General features: G+C 59.9%; 1 protein-coding gene across 9 annotated transcripts; it reads right to left on the bottom strand.

Moving 5' to 3' along the window:
* Positions 1-366: 366 nt before the first annotated feature.
* On the bottom strand, positions 367-24352 carry SLC19A1 (solute carrier family 19 member 1). Of its 9 annotated transcripts, none has more exons than XM_040483732.1 (7): positions 24281-24346; positions 18183-18418; positions 13353-14124; positions 13083-13275; positions 10510-10622; positions 2628-3088; positions 367-1837 (listed from the first exon to the last, which is right to left on the bottom strand). In XM_040483732.1, exons 2-6 carry the CDS (start codon positions 18369-18371, stop codon positions 2640-2642), a joined length of 1716 nt encoding a protein of 571 aa, XP_040339666.1. In that variant the 5' UTR covers positions 18372-18418; positions 24281-24346; the 3' UTR covers positions 367-1837; positions 2628-2639. The 9 variants fall into 9 exon arrangements, with proteins under 9 accessions (XP_040339666.1, XP_040339665.1, XP_040339663.1 ...); XM_040483731.1 differs by lacking the exon at positions 24281-24346 and adding exons at positions 18942-19093; positions 20544-21195 and having other exon boundaries at positions 367-3088; XM_040483735.1 differs by lacking the exon at positions 367-1837 and adding an exon at positions 3741-3874 and having other exon boundaries at positions 2950-3088; positions 10510-10651.

Here is a 24352-nt window from a genome sequence, read left to right as displayed (position 1 = left end):
CCTCTTTGACCCCAATCAGAACAGGAGGGAGACCCCCCCCCCCCCCGAGGCAAAGGAACATACTGACTTGGGGAGGTGTGCGTGCGGAGGGCCTGGCGGGGGCCGGGTGGGGCCTCGGTCCCCAGCTGTGAGCTGCTGGGGCAGCTCAGGCCAAGGGCACAGCGTGGGGCCATTTCTCCTTGGCCTCCGCAGCCACCTCCGGGCTAGAGCCAGCCCCAAACTCAGGGGCCACTGCTGCCCCCAGGCTATGGCCTTTACCCCAACACCACCTTGTGCTGGTGGCTGGGAGCCAGCCTGCACACGGGGCAGGTGCGTCTTCAGTTCTGTCCCACACCGGCTTCCCACGTGGAGCTCAATCCAGCCAAGGCCCTGCGGGGAGATTTTTAATCTCTACCCCCAGCGTGGGGCTCAAACTCACAACCCTGACATCAAGAGCTCTACGGACTGAGCCAGCCAGACGCCCCCAGGCTAGGAGTTGAGGGGCCCACAACCCAGGGATGGCAGTGTCCTGTCCCCGGGCCCCGCCCAGATCCAAAACCCCTTTGCTGAGGCAAGGATTCCCAGAGCAGAGGCTTCCCTAGCCTTGCCCAGGAGCACATCCCGGAACCCAACTGGGCCCAAACCTACTCCCGCTCCCAGGTGCCCGGCCAGAACTGCCTGCTGAGTCCAGGGCCCCAGGTTTATCTTCATGGGACACAGAGTTCAAAAAACCACAGAGGAAAGGGGTGCATGCGTGGCTCGGTTGGTTAAGTGTCCGACTCAATCTCAGCTCAGATCATGATCTCATGGTTTGTGGGTTCAAGCCCCATGTTGGGCTCCACACTGGGCACGAAGCTTACTTAAAACAAGGCACAGGGGCAAACAGGATCGCGACACCTGTCCTCAGCCAGGACACGGCTCACCTGAGACCGGCCTTGCCGAGCTCTGGGACCCGAGGCCGTGTAGACAAAGCACTCTGAAGGGGGCATTCTGGGGGCACCCCCAGGGTCCCTCCCCCCTGGTGGCTGTGCTGGGTCGTGGGCACGGAGCCAAGCGCCTCAGGTCTGCTGTCTCAACACTGCCCTGTAAACCACGGCAGCCGGTCCTGCTGTGTAATGTGGTTTCCAAACAGGCTCCAAATAAAAACAGCGTTTTGCACGGACACTCGGTTTGGAAGCAGCCTTCGTTATCGTGAGACAGAGCGTGGGGGTCTTTGTCCTGCTGTTGGGTCCCGCTGAAGGGGCACAGGTGGGCGTGGCTAGATGTACACGGATGTCAGATGCACACACGTGCACGGGGATGCTGGTGCCCTAAACCTTGTCTCCGGAGCGTCCCTGGGGACGGCCGGCAGTCCGCACAGGCAAGCCGGGGTGTAGACCCAGCACCCATGTTCTCCCCAGAGCTGCTGCAGCACGCGGAACCCACCATGGGGCCAGGTGGCTGGGCCACCCACCGATGGGAGCATTCGCAGGTCAGGGTGGGGGCAAGAGCAAAGGGCCTGCATCATGAGGTCAGTGACCAGAGGGGAGAGGCACCGCCCTCCACCCGCCAAGTCCCGCAGGATCCCTGAGCATGGAAGGGGAAGAGCACTGCCCCTCCCCGCGGGGTCCCTGGGGCATGGGGTGGGTGGGGTGGGGAGTCAGCGGGGAGGCCCCCTGTGGATGCCCCGCCCCCCAGCATCCTCCTGCAGCCTCAGGGCAGCCTCCTGAGACACCCTGCCCCCGACAAGCGGACCTCAGGGATCCCTGGATGCAGGCAGCTCCTCTCCAGGAGGGCTGCTCCAACCTCTCTGCACCAAGCTGGCTCCGAGCAGCTGGCCTTCCCTTCCCGCAGGGCGTGGGCGCTTCTCAAGACAGGGCTGTAGGAGGGGGCTGTGCTCAGCTCGAGGCCGTGGGGGCCTGGTTTGGGTTCCTGCCTGGGGCCGGGGCCCTCTTCTTGGCCTCCTGACCAGCCGCCCCCACCCACGCCAGGTTAGTACAAGACCAGGAGCCCCTCCACGTGTGGGGCTTGGGGTTTGATTTTGGGGAGAGCCGACGGTCTTGCATCTGAGGTGGTGTGCTCAGGGTGGGTCCCGTGTGGGCCGGCACGTGGGCGAGTGACCCCAAGTGGTCCGCAGTCACCAGTGAGGTAGGTCAGGGTTAGCCCGCTGGGGGAGAAGCGTGGCTCCAGGGCCCCTGCATCCCTGCTTCCACCTGACGGGCAAATGTCTGCCAGCGGCCAATGCCTGGCGTCTCGCCCGGAAAGAGAAGCCCACTGAGGCTTCTCATTTGGGTCAACTTTCTTTAGGAAAGGGACATAGTCTAAAGCAAGTACCTGGACAACTGGCCTTACCAAGTTTAGCCACAGGCTATGGGAATCAGGGATCCCGGCCTGGCCCTGCAGGGCACAGGATACCCTGTGGGGGACTGAGTCCCTGAGGCTGGCATCTTGACCCCCTCACTGGTCCCCAGGAACAAGCAGGACCTGCCTCTTGTGGGGGGCGGGGTGAAGGCAGAGTGGCCTGGTGGGCACATGAGACCCCCCTCCCCGCCACGGGGACAGCAAGCCAGCCCGCAGTGCCCCAGCAGGCAGCGGGATGGGGACGAGAACCAGTACTCAGGGCCATCGCCAGACAAGCCCTTGGGGTGTGGGTCACAGGGATATCCCACCTAGGGTCCCCGTCAGTCCCTGGCTCCACAATGCGAACACTGGAATGTGGACCGTGCCGGAACCCGGGTCCTGGGCCAGCTGCGAAGAGACATCCCTTCTGAGACATCAAGGCCCCATGACGTGGAGCACGGTGCACGGGCTGCCTCCGGTGCCAGAGGAGCCTGGCCTCCCGCTAGGCCGGCCTGGGTCAGGCTTTGGCCTCGGGCTGCTGGTTCTGTTCCCGAGAGGCCAACCCTGCCGTCCACACGCTGTCCTCCAGGGCCGGCGGGGGGGCTTCCGGCTTCGGGCCACTGAGGCCTCTGTCCTGCAGGCTCAGCACCTGCTCGGCCTTCTCCTCCTGGGGCGGGGGCAGGGCTGGGGGTGGGTGGCGGCCTTCCCGGAGGTGCCGCAGGATCACCAGCATGGCCGCCGAGAGGTAGACAATGAACAGCACTAGGAAGTACACAAAGTAGACGAGGAACTAGAACAGAGAGGGGTAGGGGTGAGGTCAGCCCAGGCAGGTGAGGGGCAGGGGCGGGAAGGGGCCTGTGGATTCCTCCCCGGCTCTCCCTCCTCCCGCTGAGGCCATAGGAACACTGCAGGAGTGGGGCTGGGTGCCCGAGGGTCGGGGGACAGGCCAGGAGCAGGTCTCCACAGTGGGCAGGGCCCGCCCTCTGCCCTGCTCCAGGACGAGCCCTGGGGGGGCCCCCACCGCTTTCCCACAAGCCCTGGCAGTTTCCCTGCATCGCGTGGCCCTTGTGATCTACCCCAAGATGCTCCGCTCGATTTAAGATAACAAACATGAGCTTCATTCTGTGGGCCAAGTTCCCACGGCTGCCGAGGGCACAAGGACAAGCGTGTGCGGGAACTTCCCACACGGCAGAGCCCAGACGCAAGCCCCAAGCCAGTCTCTGTCCCGGGGATCGGTGCAGCTGCGCGGAGCGCCCAGAACGTGGGAACGTCCCTCCTGAGTCTCGTGACCGCCGGGACAGGCAGTCCAGGCGGTTCCGGGCGTCTGCGGGCCAGACCAGGCGTGGGTCCTGCCCGAGACCTTGGCGCTCCGCTCCCCGCAGGCCCCTCTCCGTGCCTTTCTGGGAAAAGCTCATCTTCACAAGCAAAACCGGGAAATGAACCATGACGGACACTGCTTCCAGGCAGATGGAGCGGATGTGTTTTCCCCACTCCTCCCCCAGGTACGGCTGACGCTCTGGACGTCACACACAGAGCACACAGACGAAGGCAGTTCACCAGCTAGGAGCCCTGGAGGCTGAGGACAAACACCAATGTGTCCCCCGGGCTTTTCTAATTTTGTGCTGTAATTTTAGAAACGAAACCAGGGGCGCCTGGGTGGCTCAGTCGGTTGAGCGTCCGACTTCAGCTCAGGTCATGATCTCACAGCTCGTGAGTTCGAGCCCCGCATGGGGCTCTGTGCTGACAGCTCGGGGCCTGGAGCCTGCTTCGGATTCTGTGCCTCCCTCTCTCTCTGCCCCAACCCACTCACATTCTGTCTCTGTCTCTCTCAGAAATAAATAAACATTAAAAAAAATTAAAAAAAAAAAAAAAAAAACCAGCAACCCAGAAATGCCAGCTAATGAAGGGGGAAAAAAACAAACAAAAAAAAAACAATAAAAGCTGTTCTTTCCAGCAAAAGGACTGGGACTGGAGAGGGACAGCCCATCAGGACAGGAAACGGACAGAGGGAACAGCCCTACAATGGCTGAACCCCACCCTCATTACCCAGACTACAATGGGGCCCCCGTCAGATGGTGGTGAAGGCCCAGTGGGGAGCTGGAAAGTTCACCCCGGCAGAAACCACACAGAAAGCCTGGACTTTCACTCTCCCCAGGCGGTAACAACCCCCAAACCCCAGCCCTGTGGGTCGAGGACTCGTACCATCGCCCAGCAGCAGGGAGAACACCCCATCCCCGGTGGTGTCACTGGAGGCCATGTGGGAGCGGTCACAAGGCACCCCCCGCCTTGTAACCACTGGAGGCTGGAAGCCAGGTGGGGAGAACTGGAACCCCCGTCCTTGCCAGGCAGGCAGGAGGAGGGAGGAGCCCCCCCAGCTCCCTCTTGGTCAGGAGGTCTGAGCACAGAGCCTGAACTTCCACCCGCCTGGCTGTAACAAGGCACATGTCCCCAACTTCCTCTGCTGGAGCAGTGTCAGGAAAAAGCAGTTAAAGTGGAGGGTTTCAGTAAGATGCAGATCTCTTAACATAATCTCCGAAATGTCCAGGCTTTAATAAAACAATCACTTAGAACCACAAAGATCTCTAACTGAATGAATACAATCTACAGATGCCGTCACAGGGACGACAGGGATGTTAAAATTATCTGAGAGAGACTTTAACACAGCATGGTGAAACTGTTTCACTGAGCATGAACACTCTTGGAACAGGTCGAAAACTCTAAGAAAAGAAATGGAAGAGACAAAGAACAGCTAGAATTGAAAACACAATAACCAAACTAAAAACTCAATGGTTTCAACAACAGAACAGAACAGACAGGACAGAGAAAACAATCAACGAACTGGAAGATGGGGCGATGGAAACCACCAAATCTAAACAGAGAGAAAACAAGTCTAAAAAAGAAAGAAATCCTAAGCAGAGCTTCATTCCCTTATGTGACAAAAGATGTGATGTTGTGTCATGCGAATCCCACGAAAAGAAAGAGGATAGGGCTGGAAAACTTGAGGAAATAGTGGCTAGAAATTCTCCAAATTTAGTGAGAAATAAACCTACAGATTCAAGATGCTCAGGGAACCACACACACAGGACAAACCCAAAGAAAATCAGACCAACACACACCATATTTAAACTTCTGAAGAAGCTAAAGGCAAAGGAAAAAGAAAAGCCTTGCGAGTAGCCAGGAAAAAGCAACACCTTAAGGGAAAAGCAGTGGACTTTTTCATCAGAAGCCAGTTAAGACCACAAGGATGTGACACATTTTTCTTCAAAGTTAAAAGAAAAAACTATCAGCCTAGAAGCCTATATCCAGTATCATCTCCTTTGGGAATGAAAAGGAAATCAAGAGATTCTCAGAAAAAGGAAAAACTAACAGAAGAAGTTGTCACCAGCTGACCTACCCTAAAAGAAGGGCTTAAAGGAGAATTCTCTGAACAGAAAGGAAATCGTTAAGAAGAAACCCTGGATCAACGGGGAAGACAAAACACAGTGAGCCAAATCATGGGTAAACAGAAGCCTTTCTTTCTCTTCTAGAAATTTCTAAGTGTTTGATAGTTAAAGCAAAATTTGGAACCCTAACTTATATGGCTGTAATGATACGTAGAGAAAATACTTGAGACAACTATACTATTAACAGTGGAAGGTAGGGGCGATGGGCGGCTCAGTCGGTTGAGTGTCCGACTTCGGCTCAGGTCATGATCTCCCAGTTCATGAGTTTGAGCCCCATGTCGGGTTCTGTGCTGACAGCTCGGAGCCTGGAGCTTGCTTTGGACTCTGTGTCTCCCTCTCTCTCTGCCCCTCCCTGGCTCATGCTCGCTCTCTCCCTCTCTCTCTGTCAAAAATAAACATTCAAAAAAAAATTTTTTTTAATGAATAAATAAATAAAAACAGTGGAAGGTAGAATGACATGGTAGGAGATAAGATTTCTATACTTCGCTCAAATAGGTTATTTAACACACAGTCGCCATCAAAAAAGCTATAGCAAGAGATACACTCAAAAACACAACAGATAAATAAAATGAAACTCTAAAGAATGTGCAAACAATCCATAGGAAGGCACAGAAAATACAAAGGAGAAGAAAAGGAAAACAGAAAATGATACGGCAGATGTAAACTCTAACACGTCAATAATTTCACTAAACATAAATGGTCTACGTTCACCACTTAAGACAGACGTTTGCAGAATAGATGATAAAACATGACTCAATCATATGTAGTCTACAAGGAACTCATTTCAAATATAACAATACAGTCAGGTAAAAAGTAAAAGGATGTAAAAATGTGTATCACACAAATGTTAATTAAAGGAAAACAGAGGGGCACCTGGTGGCTCAGTCAATTAAGCGTATGAGTTCAGCTCAGCTCATGATCTCATGGTTCGTGAGTTCGAGCCCCGCGTTGGGCTCTCTGCTGACAGCTGGGAGACCGCAACCTGCTTCGGATTCTGTGTCTCCATCTCTCTCTGCCCCTCCCTGCTCGCTTGTGCTCTCTCTCTCTCTCTCTCTCGAAAATAAACATTTAAAAAAATTTTTTTAAAGAAAACAGGAGTGCCTATGTTGATATTAGGTGAAGTAGACGTCAGAGAAGAAAAAATGACCAGAGGCAGAGAAGGACATTTCATAATGATCCGAAGCTCAATCCATCAAAACACACTGCAATCCCCACAATCCCCAAGGTGTGTGCAACAAACAAAAGACCTAAAAACACGTGAAGAAAAACACGATGGAACTGAAAGCAGCAACAATGAAAGCCACAATTAAGGATGGAGATGCCAACACTCCTCTCTCAACAATGGGATGAGACAAAATCCACAGGGAGACAGATTAAATCAATACCACCATCAATCAGATCTAACTGGAATTTATAAAACACTCCACCCAACAAAAGGAGAATTCACATTCTTTTCAAGGGTCCCACATAACATATAATAAGATAAACCACATCCTGGGCCAGAAAACAAACCTCGACAAATTTAAAAGGACTGCAATCAGATAGACTGTATTCACTGATCACAAAATAGAATCAAAATGGAAATCAACAACAAAGATAACAGGAAACTCTCAAAACACTTGGAAACCAAACAAGACCATCTGCAATAATTATGGGTCAAAGAGAAATAAAAAGATACAGTGAGATGAACAAAAATGAAAATGCAGCTTCCCGATCTGTGGGACGCGGCTGAAGCGGCAGGAGAGGGGACTCCACGCGCAGCACTAAATGCGAATGTTAGAGAAGAAGCCTCAAGGGGCACCCGGGTGGCCCAGTCGGTTGAGCGTCTGACTCTTAATTTAGGCTCAGGTCATGATCCCAGGGTCTTGGGACCGAGCCCCGTGTTGGGCACGCTTCGCGCGGAGCCCATTTAAGATCCCCTCCCTCCCTCTGCCCCTCGCCCCTGCTCGCGTGCTCTCTAAAATAAAAATAAAATAAAAACGAAGCCTCGGGTCATTGATCTAAATTCCCATTTCGAGAACCTAGAAAAAGATGAATATGAATCTAAAGCAAGTAAAAAGAAGGAAACAATAAGGAGGAAGTCTGAGCCAGCTGCACTAAGGCAAGAAAACGAAAGAAAAAGCATATGAAAAACAAACCACCTCCTGGAACTAACGAATGGCCACAGCAAGGCTATAAAACACCAACACCCGAGTATCGGGTGTATCCCTACGTGTTCTCAACGAGCACACGGTGCTGCTGGACCGAAGCCATGTGTGCAGGCCCCCACCTCCAATGGGACTGTGTTTGGAGACAGGGCCTTCAAAGAGGCAATTAAGGTCGGAGGGGTCATAACAGTGGGCCCTGATCCAATGTGACCCCTGTTCCTGGAAGCAGAGAGGGACACCAGACGTGCACACACACGGAGAAAAGTTCACATGAGGACACAGAAGACGACGTCTACGTGCCAGCAAGCCCTCGGGAGCACCGAGCTCTGCGCACACCCTGACCTTAGACTCTGAGCTTCCAGGATTGTGAGTTGCCCAGCGTCTGGTGCTTCCATATGGCAGCCCCGGCAGACGAGTGTGGACACGAATGTTAAAATACACTACCACTCACAATTGCTCAAAACACAATGAAATACTTAGGCATAAACCTAAGAAAGCACGTACAATACTCGTTTGCCGGAAAGTGCAAGATGCGAGAGGAAATCAAGGACTCTCCACACAAATGCAGACACACACCACGTTCACAGACTGGAAACAGAGCGAAGATGCCAATTCTCCCCGAACAGACACGGGCTTACTGTGAGTCGCAGCAAAATTCCAGCAAGAATTTTTGTAGGTAGACAAGTTGACTCTAAAATTTACACAGAAAGGCTGGGGAGCCTGGGTGGCTCGGTCGGTTAAGCGTCCGACCCTCGGTTTCGGCTCGGATCATCTCACAGTTTGTGGCTTCAAGCCCCATGTCGGGCTCCGTGATGACAGTGTGGAGCCTGCTTGGGATTCTCTCTCCCTCTCTCTGCCCCTCCAATGCTTGCTCTCTCTCTCTCAAAATAAACTTTAAAAAAGTTTTAAAAAATAAATAAAACTTACAGAGAAAGGCAAGGAAACTAGAAGGTGGAAACAATCCTGAAAACACGCTTCAAAGCTGGGGCAATCAGTCTGCCCAATTTCAGAGCTCACCATGGAGCTGGCGAGCAGGACGCGGTGGCGGTGGCAGACGGGCAGGTGTCCAGCTCCGTGGGTGGCCCGAGAGCCCAGAAACAGACCCGCACAAACACGCGCAACGCGATTCTGACAACAGTGAGGCAGCAGTTGGACAGAGAAAGGACGGTCTCTTCGACAAGCGGGGCCGGGCAACGGGCCGTCCGGACAGAGGCGGCCTTTGACCTCACACAAAACTTAAGTCCGCGTGGGTCAGACTTAAAGGTAAACCCATGAAACTTTAAGAAAGAGATTGGGGAAGACTCTCGAGAGCCCGGGCCACGCAAAAAGTTCTTCCACGTGATGCCAAGCCCAGACCCATAAAGGGAGAAACAGGTAAACCAGAGCTGATCAAATCTGGAAGTTTTGCTCTGCAAAAACCCCATCAGGATGGACAGATGGGCCAGAGAGGCACAGAACGGGCGGACCTCATACCGCCGACCCCACAGGCATACGGGTGCGGGGCCGCACAGAACTCCGGACGCCCCCCAACTTACTAACAACCTCCCGTGGCCCGGCAACTCCACCAGTAACACGACTAACGCACACTTTGGATGCCGGCCGCTCCCAGCACAGTCTACCACACAGAGCACATCCACAGGGGGGCGCTCGGCAGACAGGAGCAAGCGCTTCACATGTTATTCTCCTAACCAGTGTTTTCAAACCCCGCAGGCCAGTTTCCAAACAAGAGGGTCTGTCCCCGCCCGGCGCCTCTTTCCAGTCAACTCTGGGGTCACCAAAGTAGTGCCAACTCAGCTCAGAGGCCGGGACTTCTCCAGGGAGCCCAAGCCCACTGAGGTCCAGGCTCCAGGCAGACGGGAGGCTGCATGCCCCCAGGCTCAGGGTACGTGTCCGGCCACGGGTGGGGCGGAGTGGTCCCCAGGAGCCTGACTGCCTCCCTCCTGCGGGCCTGCCCTCTGGCTAATTCCAGCTTGCCCGAGGGGTCGCACTGTGGCCGAGACTAGCCAGAGTCACACGTGGAACGTCCCCCAACCTCACAGGGGACAGAACTCTCAAGCTCTTCTCAGAGGCACCGAGGACCTGCCCAGAGTTGGATGGAGGGAGGGACCAGACAGGGGCCCGCGCGCACCCAGGTCAACCCCAGGTCCACTCTCCTGTCTTGCGGACAAAAAACAGCTCAAGTGAGGGTCAGGGCCCAGGCCGGATAGGTTTTGACATCAAAGGCAGAGACCTCAAACGGGCGGTGAGCTGTAACCACACAGGGAGGGGCTCACGGCCATACCTCTGTCCTTCCTGGGACATCAGCCGGTGTGGGGGACGCCGGGGGCTGCTCAGGGGGGCCGGCATCTGGGCGGCCTCGGGGGCCCCAGCAGCCTAAGCAGGGCTGGCTGTGCACTGCCCAGACCAGGGGGCCTGCCCGGCCCCAGCCTGGGCCCCCGGGACGGGGCAGCCCAACCACAGCTGAACCTTCCCTCCCTGCTCCTGCTCTGCCCCAGCCCACCCTGCCCACGCCGCCCCTGCAGCGGACCCGCGGACCCAGACCCTTTGGAGGGGAGATGCCGCTGGCCGAACACCCCTCCAGAGGCTTCCGTCCCCAGGACGCGAGGCTGAAAGGGACTCACCTGCGAGCGCACCGGGAGGCCCAGACACCGCTTGTCGGCAACGATGAGGATGACGATGGTCTTGAGGACGGTGGCGAAGAATGTGTTGACTCCGAACACCAGGGCACAGAGCTCTTTAGAAAGAGAGGACGCGATCTGAAAGCTGAATGGGAAAGCAGCCGAGCTCAGACGCAGCTTCGGCACGGGGCGCGCCCACCGCACAAAGGGAACCGGCACGACCGGCCGGGGACCCAGGCGGCGCTCCGAGCCCTGCGCAAGCTGTGTGCGTGCAACACCGAGGACAACACACACCCCGGGAAGACGTCCAGAACATCTCCTGGTAATTCTGGGACAGAGTAAACAGAGCCCCGAGAGCCTCGTGAGAACAGGCAGAAATCACGAGGGTTCTGGAATCACTGTTCTTTCACGACTCGAGAAATTAGGGGCAGAACAGTAAAACAAACAAGAAAAAGCAAGAGGAACGAATATGCACACGGCTCCCAGTCCTCTGCAGAAAAGTGAACATTTGAAGGTGCTTCCGCGAAAATCCCCGAGGTGCCTCTAAAAACAACTGGATAAAAAAACATTCCGAAGTTCTGAAGAATGAAGGAAAATACGCAAGGAGCCTTTCAAGAGGGTGACAGAAGCGGAGGGGCCGCTGTGCTGGGTGGGGAACAAGGAAGGGCCCCCGCCGGCATGAGCAGCAGCGAGACTGACGCAGAGTGAGGAAACCCAAGCTGGGCCGGGTCCCTGGCCACCTGCCCCGCGTGTCTCCTGTGTTCCACAGCCCCGGGTGGGAGCAACTGAGACGTGACAAGGGGCACACGGCGAGAAGCTCCCACCACATCCGGTTGCCCGAGGGACAGTACAGAACCCAGCAGGAGAGGCCAGATGCAAACTGTCCCTACGAAAGGCAAGGGGCCCGCAGGGCCACCGTGTGCCCGCCCAGGATCTACCGTCTTCTAGGGCACGTGCCCCCGCCTGGCCAGTCCCTCCTGGGACCCATCTGCGGCCATCAGAATCTGGAGGAATAAACGCAGATGAGGGGCTATCGACCTCAGGGCTCTCAGTCACAGGGAAACATCGCACGTGGCATCCCAGTCACCTGGGGACCAGCCGTACAGCATCACCGAGAGGACCGAGAGGACCGACTGCGTCTGCACCTGTGACACCGAAGCACACAGCTAAGTGTGCGGGGCAGGGCCGCAGCGGGACGAGCGTGGTCCCGGGTCAGCCCAGACACCCCGACGGCCGCAGCAGGCCTGGCGGTGGAGCTAGAAGGGCCGTTCTCCACGCCAGCCCGCGTCGTATCCCGCCCTTTCTGCATTCCTACAATCAGCACAAACGCCCAAGGAGGAGACGTATCGAGTGCACAGCAGTCACAGCAGATGACCCGGAGCCCTTTCCGGTGCTGACCGTGGTGCTCCTGGCCAACGAGACGCCCTGGGGACATTTGCAGGCTGAGAGAGGGCGAGGAGGGACAGGAGGCAGGGAGGACCAGCGGGCCACACAGGGGGCCGTCAGGGGAGGTGGCCCCGGCCACGGGGAGCAGGCTGGGCGTCTTCCGAGGAAACCGTCCCCGGGGCGTCTGGCAGAGCTCGGCTCTCCCCAACGGAAGAGGAGGGACACCTGGGCGGGTGTGGACCGAGTGTGGAGAGCAAAGCTGGGGACTGGCACTTCCGTGAGGCGACACCAAGGAGCTAGGAGCCTGAAGATGCCATGTGAGCTCAAGATCGAGTGCGGACAGATGATCTGATCAGGGGTGACCAGGAGGGGTGAGGCCCAGAGGGGAACCAGGGCCGGGCAGGGGAGCTGGTAACAGACCCAAGCCGACCTTGGGTGCAGGCAGCTCAAGGAGGGAGGGAGGGAGGGAGGCTCCTACACGTGTGGGGCGTGGGCACAATTGGTGTGAACATGTGTGGCAACAGCATACAGCTTCGTGAAAGGGTCAGTTCAAAGGAATACACAGAGGATCTTAGGAGCAAGCAAGACGTGGGCTGGAGAAAGTTCTGGAAGGCACAAGTGGGCTGAGGGCAGCACCTGGCTACTCCTTGGCTATGTGTCACCGTGCCCTGCCGCGGAAAGGGACAAGAAGGGCCTCGCGCCACAGTCAGGGCCACAGCAGCGCCCGGGGCCTCAAAAACAGGCCAGGGAGCAGGGAGGAAGGACATTACAAGGGCTGGTAACTGTGGACACCAAGTAGCCGCCACGGGAGAAGCAGAAGGGATGCCGATGCCACACGTGGTAGGCTCCGTGCCGAGCTCGGGGTCACGAAAGCCGGGACAAGCCGTGCCACGGACAAGGGACAGCTGGGCCCCTAGCGGGGGGGGCACGCTAGGTTCACTGTTCCTCCCAGTAAGAGAGCACACCGCCCCGCTAGCTCCACGCTGCCTGCACGTGCCCCCTCTGCTCCCCACAGAACATTCTGGAAGGGAGGCCTCTTAACACATGCAGGCAGCCTGTCCATTCCCAACGAGCAGGAGGAAGGCGTGTGGCCCTCCGGCCACCCGCCACTGGCCAGGCTGTAGCTCTGGCTCTTAAGCGGCCACCCAGACCACGGCCTCACACGGCCCGCCCCGCTCCAGTCAACTCACGTGGCGATGGGCACCAGGAACTGGTAGGCGCCACGGAAGAGCACAAAGGCCACGTAGCACAGCCAGATGTTGCTCGTGCTGTACATGAGGAAGACCAACGCAGCCTGCACCGCCGTCACGCCCGCGATGACCAGCTTCGCCCACAGCGCCCAGCGGATCTTCACGAAGCCCGCGGAGAAGGAGGTGATGGCACCTGGGGAGACAGGGCGCGTCACGGCCGTCCTGGGGAGGCGGGCGGGGCGGGCGAGGCCGGCGGGGCCGTGGGCGTACCGAGCAGGGTGGACGCGGCATCCGCCCCCCCGTTGTAGACAGAGGAGGCGTCCGTGGTGGGGTGGACCACGTTCCACAGGATGTGCACGTAGTAGACGATCAGGTAGTAGGCGGCCGAGTTGAAGACCCACCAGAGGGACCAGAGGCGCAGCTGCGGCAGCCGCAGGTGGTCCCCCAGCTCCCGGAGCATGCGCACCAGGGTCCAGTCCCGCCAGGCCCCCAGCAGCGCCCGGCCCGGCTTGGCGTCCGCGGGCTGGGAGGGGGCCGGGTTCATGCGGTCCAGCTCGGAAGGCGAGGCCCCGTGGCGCGCGGGGGCGGCGCGGTTGAAGAAGAGGCTGCGCTTGGGGCGCTTCAGGAAGAGGGCGAGGACCAGGCTGAAGGTGAGGAAGCCCAGGGAGATGTAGTTGACCGTGGAGAAGGGGACCCGGCCCACGGTGACCAGCAGCTGGCCCAGCACGGAGCTGGCGAAGACGCCCAGCAGCACGGCCGTGCGCGAGTAGCCGGCCATGCGCTGGTAGCGGGCCGGGCACACGAGCGAGAAGACGTAGGAGGAGTAGGCGATGCGGGCGGCCATGGTGAGGCTGTAGAAGAGCTCCATGAACTGCATGTGCAGCACGGAGTCGCCCAGCAGCAGCAGCAGCCACACGGAGATGTAGCTCAGGCCCTGCAGCACCAGCACCGGCTTGTAGCGCAGGTAGTCGGTGAGCAGGAAGACGGGCACCAGCACCGCCAGGTAGGAGTAGGACAGCACCGGCGTGATCTCGTTGGTGACCTGTGGGACGGCAGGCTCGTGACACCGCGGCCCCTCGAGCGCCCCGGCCGCCCCCCGCCCCCGGGCCGTCGGCGTTTTCCCGCCTTACTACATCCGATAAAAACACACGGCCGTCGGGACTGCGCCTGGCGGCCCGGCGCGCCAACCACGTCCACACCACGGCACGCCGGCCCCGCGGGCACGCCGCTCCCAGCACAGGACGCCGGGGGCTGCCTCGCACGGGACGGCGGGCCCGGGACGCCGGGGACTGCCTCGCTAACGAGCAGTCATGACGCTGTCACGTGCTAACCCAGCTTTGTTTGTTCCTCGTGATACAGAAACACGATGTGGCTTCTCCTTGGTCACAGTTGTGACCAACTTACACTCCGGTCTCAGAAGGAAAGGCCGCAGACGACGAGTGCGCACAACAGGTTTCACAGACCAGAAGGAAGGGAAGAAACCACAAGGAAAAGGGAACCGGGCCAGAGGCAACAGCAGGGCCCGGCCAGGCCCCCCTCACGCCTGTCTGCTGGGGGAGGGCACCGGCCACCACCCTCACTCGGTCCCGGGGCACAGGGACACTGGGTGGGAAGCCCGTGCACCCAATGCCACTGGACCCCACCACGGGGCTCTGGCCGTGGCTCGGATCCACCGGGGCAGGCACAGGTGGGCCCCCAGAGGCTGCAGCCTCCCTGGGGACCCACCGGACTCAGGGCGCCAAACCTGACTCGGACCACAGAGCAATCCCGGAGACAGCCCAGGGGGCCCTCGGCCCCGAAAACCAGCAGGCTCCGAGGCCCCGGAGTCGACCCTGGGTCAGCACGGGGGGGCCGTGCCCACCACCTACCAGGCTCTGGGACGCCACGTGGACCCAGCGCTTCAGATGGTTCAGCCGGGGAGTTCTGCGGCCCCGGCGCCTGCCCGCCCAGGGGATGCTGCGTGATGGGCCCGGCTGGCCACAGATGGTCCCGGGCCGAGTGTGGAGACCTGTTTCTGCCCTCGTGCATGGGACAAGCCTCAGGGCCCAAGGAAGGCCGTCGGGAGACCCAGCTCTGAGACACAGGGGCCCGTGACAGAACTTCCCTGGCTGGTGGCCTCTTAAACCCACATGGCCATGGGAAGCTGAGGATGACCCCCAGGCCGTGGCCCCCGAGACACCGTGCACAAAAGCCCCAGGACATTCTGGGACACTCGGTGCAGGTGGGCCCCAGGGGAAAGATGAACCTGCACTTGGTCACCAAGAGCCACAGGGTCCCAGCTGCAGGGGGGTCTGGAACCGTGTTTACAGTCTCCAAGAACATCAAACGGCCCTCACTTACGATGTCTCCTAACGACCCCCAGCCCCGCCCCGCAGCCCCACTCGGCTTCCCCTCAGGCCTGGCAAACGGCTGACCCATGTCACACGGGGAAGTTCCTGGAGGAGAGGGCACCCACGAGGTCCCCAGGGCAGACGGCAGCTGTCACGTGGCCCGGCCCTGGCACGAGGTCAGCCTCGTCCCGGCCCGAGCCTAGCGTCGCCTGGACGCATTCCCATCCCGCTAGGGTCTGGTCCAGGCTGACGGGGAAAGCGTGGAAACCGTGCCCAGACCTAGATCCAGGTGGCTTCCGGGCTGCTCCTTCTCGGATCGGGCCGGCTCGGCCGGGCCCCACAGCAGCCGTGGGAAGGCAGGGAGGATGGGGCACCAGGATGGAGACCAGCGGGTTCTGAGGAGGGGGACGAAGGGGGCAGGGCAGAGCCACGGCCTACCCAAACTCCGGGAGGAAACACCAGAGCTGATGCCAGGCGGAGCCTGTACGCGCATGGAGAACCGCCTGAGGCGAGGGCGGGAATGACACGGGGACCTTCACTGAGGAGGGCACCAGGTGGTGTCAGCCCCGTGAGGATGGCGGTCAGTGGTCCCGGGCGGGGGCTTTCCGTGGGGGCTGCGGCAGCAGGACTCAGCCAGGCAGCCTGGATGCAAAGGAATGACAGGCCTGCGGGTGCAGAGCAGGACCCGTCCCCTCCCCAAGGCACTTCCTAAGTCTGCGGCGGAGGGGGGGCCATGTCAGGCGACCTCACAGCATGAACCGTGGACCATCTGGCCAGACTAAAGCTTACAAAGCGGGGGAGACCAGCCCAGACTAGGAGAAACACGTGACCCCAAAGGGCAACCAGAAGGCAGACAGCCCCGGAGGAGGACACGGAGGCTGGCCTGCGAGCACAGAGACAGCCAGGTGACAGCCAGGCCCCGCGGACCACACGGAGAGCAGAGAAACACAATCCAGCAGCACACCGGCTGTTCGCTGCGATCAGATGGGCAGAAACTCAACAGCACCAATCAGATGCTGGCGAGGGAAACGGAAGCCACGTGTGCGTGGCCAGGCCCAGTACACCTGCCGGGGGCTGGGGTAGGGACAGCCTGGAGGCCACCTAAGCACCGGGTGAAAGCTCTGCGGTTCCACCCCCAGGGTGCATGAATGTCACATCAGCCCGAGCCTGTGGGGACCAGCGTCCCCAGTCGGCCCAGCAGCGAGAAGCCGCAGCGGCTGTGCGGACACAAGCCAGCCAGCTCACAGCTGCGCCACCCGTGGGCCCCGCCGAGCAGCCGTGAGCACAGCCTGCCCGCCTCTGCTGCCCGTCTGATGGCGTCCACGGGGCTGGTGGTCTGGCTGAATGTCTGGAACCCCCCACAGCGGACACTTGAACCACAGTCTGAACTGCGTGGGTCCCCTTGTCTCCAGCTTGTTTTCAGTAAATATAGTCCAAGTGCCACATTGTTTTCTCTTCCTTACGATGTTCTTAAAAACACTTTTTTCTCTAGCTTCCATTGCTATAAGGATAAAATATGGAACACACATGACACAGGGAATACGTGTTAACTGTTCACGCTGTCGGCAAGGCTCCTGGTCAACCGTGGGCTATCAGTAACTAACTGCACAGGGGTTGGGCACCCCTAAGCCCCAAGTTCAAGGATCATCTGTATTCGATCAGTTCACGTGCAACTGGAGAGCAGGCAGATGAGCTTTATAACTTTGCTGCAGACATTTTTCTTGTTTTTCTTGTTATTTGAATGGAGCTTCGCATACGCGCTTATTCCGATGAGGGCCGGCCGCCCCTCCGGACAGCAGTGCTCCTGAGAGCGACAGCCACCCGGCCCACCAGTGAGCGCGGGAGGAGGGCCAGAGAGCCTGAGTGGGGGTTGGGGGGGCACCGGCCCCCCCCCCCCCCCGCGGAAGTGACTGGCTCTGGGATCAGGTGCTGTCACATGCAGGGTTAGACCTCCTGCGAGCCGGTCAGGCGGGTATTTCCATCTTTCCCAAGGCGGCTACTTTGAGGGTCAGGCCTCGGCAACGCCACTTGACTTAAACAAGTCTCAGGTGTGCAAGGGGACGGTGACAAGCTCTCAGGGAGCAAGGAAGGCAGCAGCTCAGCATGACCCACAGTTCAGACACGGTGACAGGGGACACAGGGGCTGGCGCACACGCTGGAGGGGACGGGTGGCCAGAGGCCGAAGGGCAGGGATGAGTGAGCAGGGAGCCTGGGCCGGGAACAGGTCGGGCAGGAGAGCCAGGCGGTAAGCAGAGCTGGCACAGAAGCCCTGACCGAGGGATTCATTGACCAACAGCCCTTGGGTCCTTTAGTTTTGTGGAGAAGGAAAGGCTGGAGGTGTGTAATCGGTTGCTGCCCCAGGGTGTAAGCTCATTAGTCAAGTTTCAAGGAGACCCTCTGTCCTGGCTGCCTCATCAAAGGGAAATTCCTCAGTCCTCCAAGGCTGCCAGCAAGCCGTCTCAGCAGGTGAGCCCGCGGGGGCGGGGTCCTCCCCCTCCGGCTGGGGCAGCCAGCCATCCCTCTCGGCTGCCATCCCTCTCGGCTGCCATCCCTCTCGGCTGCCATCCCTCTCGGCTGCCATCCCTCTCGGCTGCCATCCCTCTCGACTGCCATCCCTCTCGAACTGGCCTGGTCAGTGACAGCCTGACCCTCGGTGTGGAGGCGGCCCTCAGGGGGGCCGGGATCGGGACCCCTGACCCCCATAGCCACCTGCCCTCGCAGGCTCAGCCACCTCGGGCCCGGGGCGCCCCCACATGCCGCGCCCACGCACCTGCTCCTGCGTGAAGTTCTTATCGGTGCCCAGGAGGTAGGGGGTGATGAAGCTCTCCCCGGGCCGCATCTGTGCCATGAAGCCATAGAAACACAGGTAGAACACCAGGCACCTCCAGGATTTGAGCTCAGGGTGCCGCCCAAGCTCCGGGGGCTCCTGCTTCTCCGCCACCTGGCCGGAGGGCACCATGCTTGCTGTCCAGGCCGCCCACAGCCCTGCAGGAGAGGAGGCTGTTCCTGAAACAGACGAGGCAAGAATCGGGGCGGCTCAACCGGCAGCCCGTGGACACCACCCTGCCTGCCCCCCAGAAACAACACCGAAGAGCGTCCCCTTCTTTCACGGAGTTAGGACCCAACGTCCACACGGGGAGAAGAGCCCAGAGGCCCCAGCCCTGAGAATCCCCCGGAGCCCGTAGCAACCCAGATGCCGGGCGCACCCACTGGGCTGTCACCACCTCCGGGGGCTACCGGGACGACCTCACCCCATACCTCACCCACCACGGGATTGGCTCTTTAAACATCAACTAAAGCCAAATACAACTTAAAATCCAGTCCTCAAGCACACCAGACTCATTTCAAGTGCTCACAGCGGCGGTAATGGCTATGGACTGTGGGGTGGGCACGAATCCCTCCCCGGGAGAGGTCTCGGGGACAGCCTGCTCCGGCGGCTGCTGTCACGGCACCTGCACACATCCCTGTGCGGAGACCCAGCTGCCCCAAGATGGCAGGAAGAGACCTTGCCGGGCCGCCTGGCACACACCTGGCCACAGTCAGCGAGCTGCAGCCTGGGGGCGCTGTCCCGTCGCTGGGGGGGGGGGGGGGGCTCCGTGCACAACACCGGAGGACGTGGCAGACGAGCCTGGGGGTGACACTGACTGCGGGCAAGGAGGGCAAAGGGACAAGCAGGAGCCTCTGGAGGAGAGGGTGACAAGGTGACAGGAAGGGACCACATGGGACAGAGGCCTTCAGCCTAATGACCCTGGAGCCTTGAGAGGCGGCAGGAGGAGCGTGGGCTGCCAGGTGTCCCCCAAGGGCAGCCGCACCCGGGGGCACTTTGGGTTTGTTTGGCCCAGGTGTGAACAGCAGCTTCCCAAACCGGCTAAGCCTACTCCAGCAGAGAGCAGCAGGGGGTCAGACCCAGTCCAGTTTCCGGTTTCGGTTTGCTGCTGTTTCCCTTTGTTACTATGTTTCTATAAGTCAAGTGACACTGGCTCTCCATTTAAGGCACTGATGTACCCTTCTTTTTAAATAAGCAGGAAGCCCGGGAGGCAGGCATCGTGGGAGGGTGGGGAGGACACGCGTGCTAAGGAGCCACGCTAAGGAGCCCTGTGGCTCAGGCCGGGTAGGGATGCCCTGGGTGCAGAGGGTGGCGGGGCTGACAGACGGAGGGAGAACTCTGCTCCTGCGCGGCCTGGCCTTTCAAGGAGAGTGCGTAGAGGGTGTGGATCCGGGCAGGGACACCCTCCAGTTCCCAGCGGGCGCAACAAGTTCCCAAGATGTGAAACCAGCCTTGTGGGGGGTGGTCCAGGGACCCCGAGGAAAAGCCACCAGACTCCCAGCACATGCAGCCCAGAGACCATCCAAGCAGGAAGTGCTCCCACACTCCCCCCAGGATGAGCCGCAGAAGAGCCAGGTGACTGCAGAGACCCCACCCACAGGAAGCACAGAGCCTCAGCAAAGTGAACTGTGGCCTCGTGAGCAGGCCTGTCCCCGCCTTCCACGCACCCACGCTTATTTCCGTGACGCGGGGAAAACCAGGGGGACAGCAGTGAACCCCTCCAAAGCCAGGCTGGAGGGTCTGTGGGGGCTCCGTGCGATGGCAGGGGCGAGGGGCAGCTGCAAGAATTTGAGAGTTTCAAAGGCAGGGAGGGTGGTGGTCCCAGGAGTTACAAGGTCCTGGGCCGGCCCCCTCAACGTTCCCAAGGGGCCAAATGAACCGGTCAGCCAGGAGGCAGAGCTGCAACTCCCCCCACCCCCGGAAAACCGCCGCAGGGCGCACAGGCCAAATGGCTTCAGCAGACAGACTGGTATTCCCTCCTCCAAACCCACCAGGAACTCGTACACATGGGGGGCCCAGGGCCACAGGGAGAACCACCCAACCTCGGGTGCACCCCCAGGGACCCCCATCCCTGCCCCGGGACCCCCTCAAGTTCACTCCCCCACTCCCAGGTACACTCCCTGGATGCCAGGGCAACCCCACACTCACCTAGCCAGGCTCCCCAGCTCAGGGTGAACAGCCAAGAATCCACCTGAACCCAGGGTCCCCAGGGGCAGGTCCCCACCCTCCCAGGGGCTCAGAGGCCTTGAGGACTTGGCCATCCTGTTCAAACAGGTGTCATCTCCAGAAGCAATGAGAACTTACCATTACCTGGTACCCCCTGAGTCCTGGGGCAACGGTGCAAGTTTCAGACACGAGCACCCAACACACTGATGCTTTTTGTTCTCTATCCTGGACTCCAAAGGCTTCGGAAACCCAGGAGTGGTTCTTCCCTCTCTACAGTGAGAACTGCCAGGAGCTCCCCGTGCAGCTGTCTGAAGGTCTGGGTCACGGCCCAGGACTCTGCACCTTACACGTCCCGCGGGCAGGCCCGAGCAGGTGAAAGAACACAGCGCCCCAGGACACTCTGCCTCCGGTCCCTGGCTAGACGTGCAGGGCTACATCTCAACGTCAGGACTCCCAGGGAGTGTGGCCACCCCACCCCAACCATCGCTCAGGTGGGCCCCTGGGAGCCCTCCAGGGTCACAACACAAAGGTGGGCCAGCCTCAATGCCCAGAAGGATGGGTATGAGAGGAGACAGCCCAGGTGATGGCCAGGGAGCCCCTACCACCGAGGAGCTCACGGAGGACGGGGGGAATATCTACAGAGACGGTGCATCAGAGAGCCCCTTCCCTGCCTGCCCATTCTCCAGTTCCATCCCTGAGATCTAGGGACACTGCCCTGTGCAGGGCTCAACCTGCTGGGTGGCCAAGGGCCCCAGCCCTTCTCCCAAGTTCCATAATAGCTGGGGTGAAGGAGAGGCCTCCCCCAGCCGGAAGAAGCCCTGGCCTCTGGGGCCGCCTCTGTTCTCTGACCACATGATGCTAAGTTCCCCCCCACCCCACGCCCCCAGAGCTCACTCCAAGTCCTCGGCTCAGTGTCCTGCACACAAGTCTCACCTCTGGGGACCACGCTGTGTTCGCTCTACACTTGCGGCCCACGAGCTGGCCTGAGTCACCCCTGCACGGCAAGTCCACCTGAAGTGTCTGTGAATGTTTGCTCGAGACCGGTTCCCAGCAGGGGTCTCCGCAGAAGTGCAGCAGCGGGGCCTCCCACCCACCGCGGGCACACCGGAAAGGGGAACTCGGCTCCTCAGCCCGGGCACCAGGGGCAGTGGAGACGCCCACCTGCGACGGAGAGTACCTTTACTGTCCCGCTGCTGGCCCAGCCTCACCCTGCCCCGTGCCAGGAGGCAGAAACAGCAGTGAAGGCACGGAGGAGCATGGAAGGCTCCAGACTCTCCAGAGCGTTCCTTCAAAACTGGGCACCTGCATTTCTGCTCCAGATATTTCTCCCGACTGTTGTGTAAGAGCCCCGCGCCTCCTCCAGCTCGGGGCGGGGGTGAGGGGGCCCGGTCCTGGACCTCCCCGTCCCTAGCCGCTCCAGGACCCCTGACGTGAGATGTCCCACCGCAGGGGCACCCAGGGCTGAACTCAAGGAGGCAAGAGAGCCTACAAGCCGGGGCACGTGTGGCAAAGCTGACCCTCTGGTCACCCCTCACAGCTGAAGTGCCACCACCTGACCTCCGAGAACAAAGGACAGCAGGCCGCGGCACGACCCACCACGTGAAGTGGTCGCTGGTGATGCTTATCTGCACGGAGACACCCTGGGGTCATCAGGCTTGTGTCCACTTTGGAATGTGCCTCTCCCACACTTTGAACAACTTCTCAACAGGCTGGGCATGTACAGGCTGGACAATTCAGAATCCAGGGAACTCTGAATTGAGCCAGGCAGGACAGGCTCAAGGGGAGGAGCTTGGTCCCCTCCCTGGAGCACGGCCTGCCACACAGAAACAGGAGCCAAACCTCCGGAGTCTAATTTGAAATCCATTCTTAACACTGGCCACTGGGGAAAAGGTGTTGACCACTACAGGACCAGTGCGTGTTGACAAGCCCTGTCACGCGGCCTCTCCAGGAGGAAAGGCAGCCCGTGCCCGCGACTGAGCATCAGAGAAAAAGGCCAACTCAGAAGCCAGGGGTCTCAGCCAGCGAGGCTGGGGCCCTGCCCACGTTCAGGTGGACTTCGTCTGCCTCGGGTGAGTTCACTCAACTCACCTGGGCTGGGTGTAGACACCAGCCCTGACGAGTGGCCAGCTGCCACGGCCAGGACTCAAAGTCCTCTCTTGAAAACACGCAGGCCCTTCCCAGGCTCACGCTCCAGGAGGGTGAGGAGGGGTGCCACCACACGGGCACAGGTGCAGCACAGCCCAGAAGGCAGATGAGGCACTGAGCTCAGGGCAAGTGGCCAGCAGGACGGGCCTGGACCGCAAGTGCCCTGACCCCAGCCCAATGCCATGCAACTTCAGGCCCCTTCAGGGCAACCGAAGGAAACACCGACCAACCAGGAGAGTCGTGGGAGGGGACCGAGGACCCCAGCAAGTGCCCCCAAGAGAAGGTTCTAACAGCCCCCACAGGGATACCCCCCCCCGACCACCCGTCCTGGGGGGTGGGGGGGGAGATTCTGTACCTCCAGGACCCAGTCTAGAGACACAAAACCAAAAAAAAAGCAAAATCCACCTGCCTTGTTTTGTGCTTTAAACTGGCTACTGTTCCCCCAGGTTAACGAGGGAAGTTCATTACATTCTTAGTGAAAAAGAAAGACCCCCACAAATCGCTTGACACAGTTCCCTGTTCCAAAGAGTAAAATTGCAGCTTCTGGCCGTCACTACTGTAGACACCGAACCCACAAGTTGAAAACTGGCTGATCATCACTGCCCAGCACAAGTGACTAAAATATCCAGAGTTGCTGACATCCACTAAAGCCCCCTCAGTAAGAAAGGAATGAGTAGCACCAACTCGAAAGGATTCAAAGACAGAGCAATGCAGTATGGTGGGAGACAGCAGGGGGAGACACCATCTGGGGTCCTTCAGGCCTGGGCACTGGGCTCCCACGCCTGCAGAGTAAGGCAGTTCCCCCAGGCCAGAAAGTCCTGGTTCTGCTCATTCGGTCTGGACTGTAGGAGGGCCCTCCGGTCTCCCTTATGGAGAGGGTCTCAGCAGGGGACCCTGTTCCAAAAACTGTACCCTACCCGCACTCTGCGCAGCATGGGAACCAGCTTCTTCTAGATGCTCTGGACTTCTGAGCTGTCTCAGATCCCAACCTGTGCTCAGACCAGTGGGGCTGGGGCTGGGCGCCCTGAACATGCCGCGTGTGTCTGGGCCACAACCCTGGACTCTCCGGAACAAGCGTTTCACTCGCGGAAAGTAAACAGGACCCTGGAGGATAGCTTCCTCCTGCAGATGTAGGGCAGGTCCACTCAGGAAAGGACCGCAAGCACAAGGCTCGGGTTCCCAGACAATCTCCAGCACTCCCTGCTGCAACCGCTCCTCCAAAAAAGATGGCCCTCAGCACCTCTGAGCTCTGGGGCAGGAGACGAACAATGGGCCCGGCAGGGACTGGGAAGCGCGCCAAGGGCCCTCCGGGTCGCGTGGGTGGACCGGGGATCCCCCGCTGCCCCGCAGGCGGAGCACGTGCGCACGGGTGGTGCTGCCGGGGCACCGTGCCCGGCCGCCAGCGCCGAGTCCACGCGGTTCCGTCCATCCTGGGTAAGAGTCCCACAGTGACGGGGAAGGGTCGGGGCGGCGCTCAGACCCCAACTAGCCGGACAGGTGCTGAAGTGACCGGAGGTGAGCGAGTCGCGCCACAGAGGATCGGAGCGTGCGCGCACCGTGAGCACCGGCGGGAAATGCGGCGGGCGGGCGATGCCCGAGTCCCTCCCTTCACGGGACCCACGGCCACCGCGGGGAGGAACGGGTCACCGTGCGCCCAGGTCGCGCCCTGCACGCGCCGGCCGTGCCCACGCCCGTGCACTGACCCCGCAGCCCCCGGCCCGTGCACTCACCCCGCAGCCCCCGGCCGTCATTCACCCCGCGGTCCCCGGTGCGCGCCTCCCCAGGTACGCGGGCGGGCGGGC

This window comes from Herpailurus yagouaroundi, unplaced genomic scaffold (genome assembly GCF_014898765.1).
Source record: "Herpailurus yagouaroundi ecotype Mexico unplaced genomic scaffold, PumYag 162, whole genome shotgun sequence".
In the NCBI taxonomy this organism is placed as follows: domain Eukaryota; kingdom Metazoa; phylum Chordata; class Mammalia; order Carnivora; family Felidae; genus Herpailurus; species Herpailurus yagouaroundi.
This window is presented reverse-complemented; position numbering and strand designations above follow the sequence as displayed.

Excerpts from the sequence above, each read along its gene's own strand:
- SLC19A1 (XM_040483729.1), bottom strand. The coding sequence starts at position 18,371 with ATGGTGCCCTCCGGCCAGGTGGCGGAGAAGCAGGAGCCCCCGGAGCTT. Across the intron at positions 13,276-13,352 it reads TGCCGCGTCCACCCTGCTCG|GTGCCATCACCTCCTTCTCC; the intron begins GTACGCCCACGG and ends CTGTCTCCCCAG. Across the intron at positions 10,623-13,082 it reads TTCCTGGTGCCCATCGCCAC|AGCTCTGTGCCCTGGTGTTC; the intron begins GTGAGTTGACTG and ends CTCTTTCTAAAG.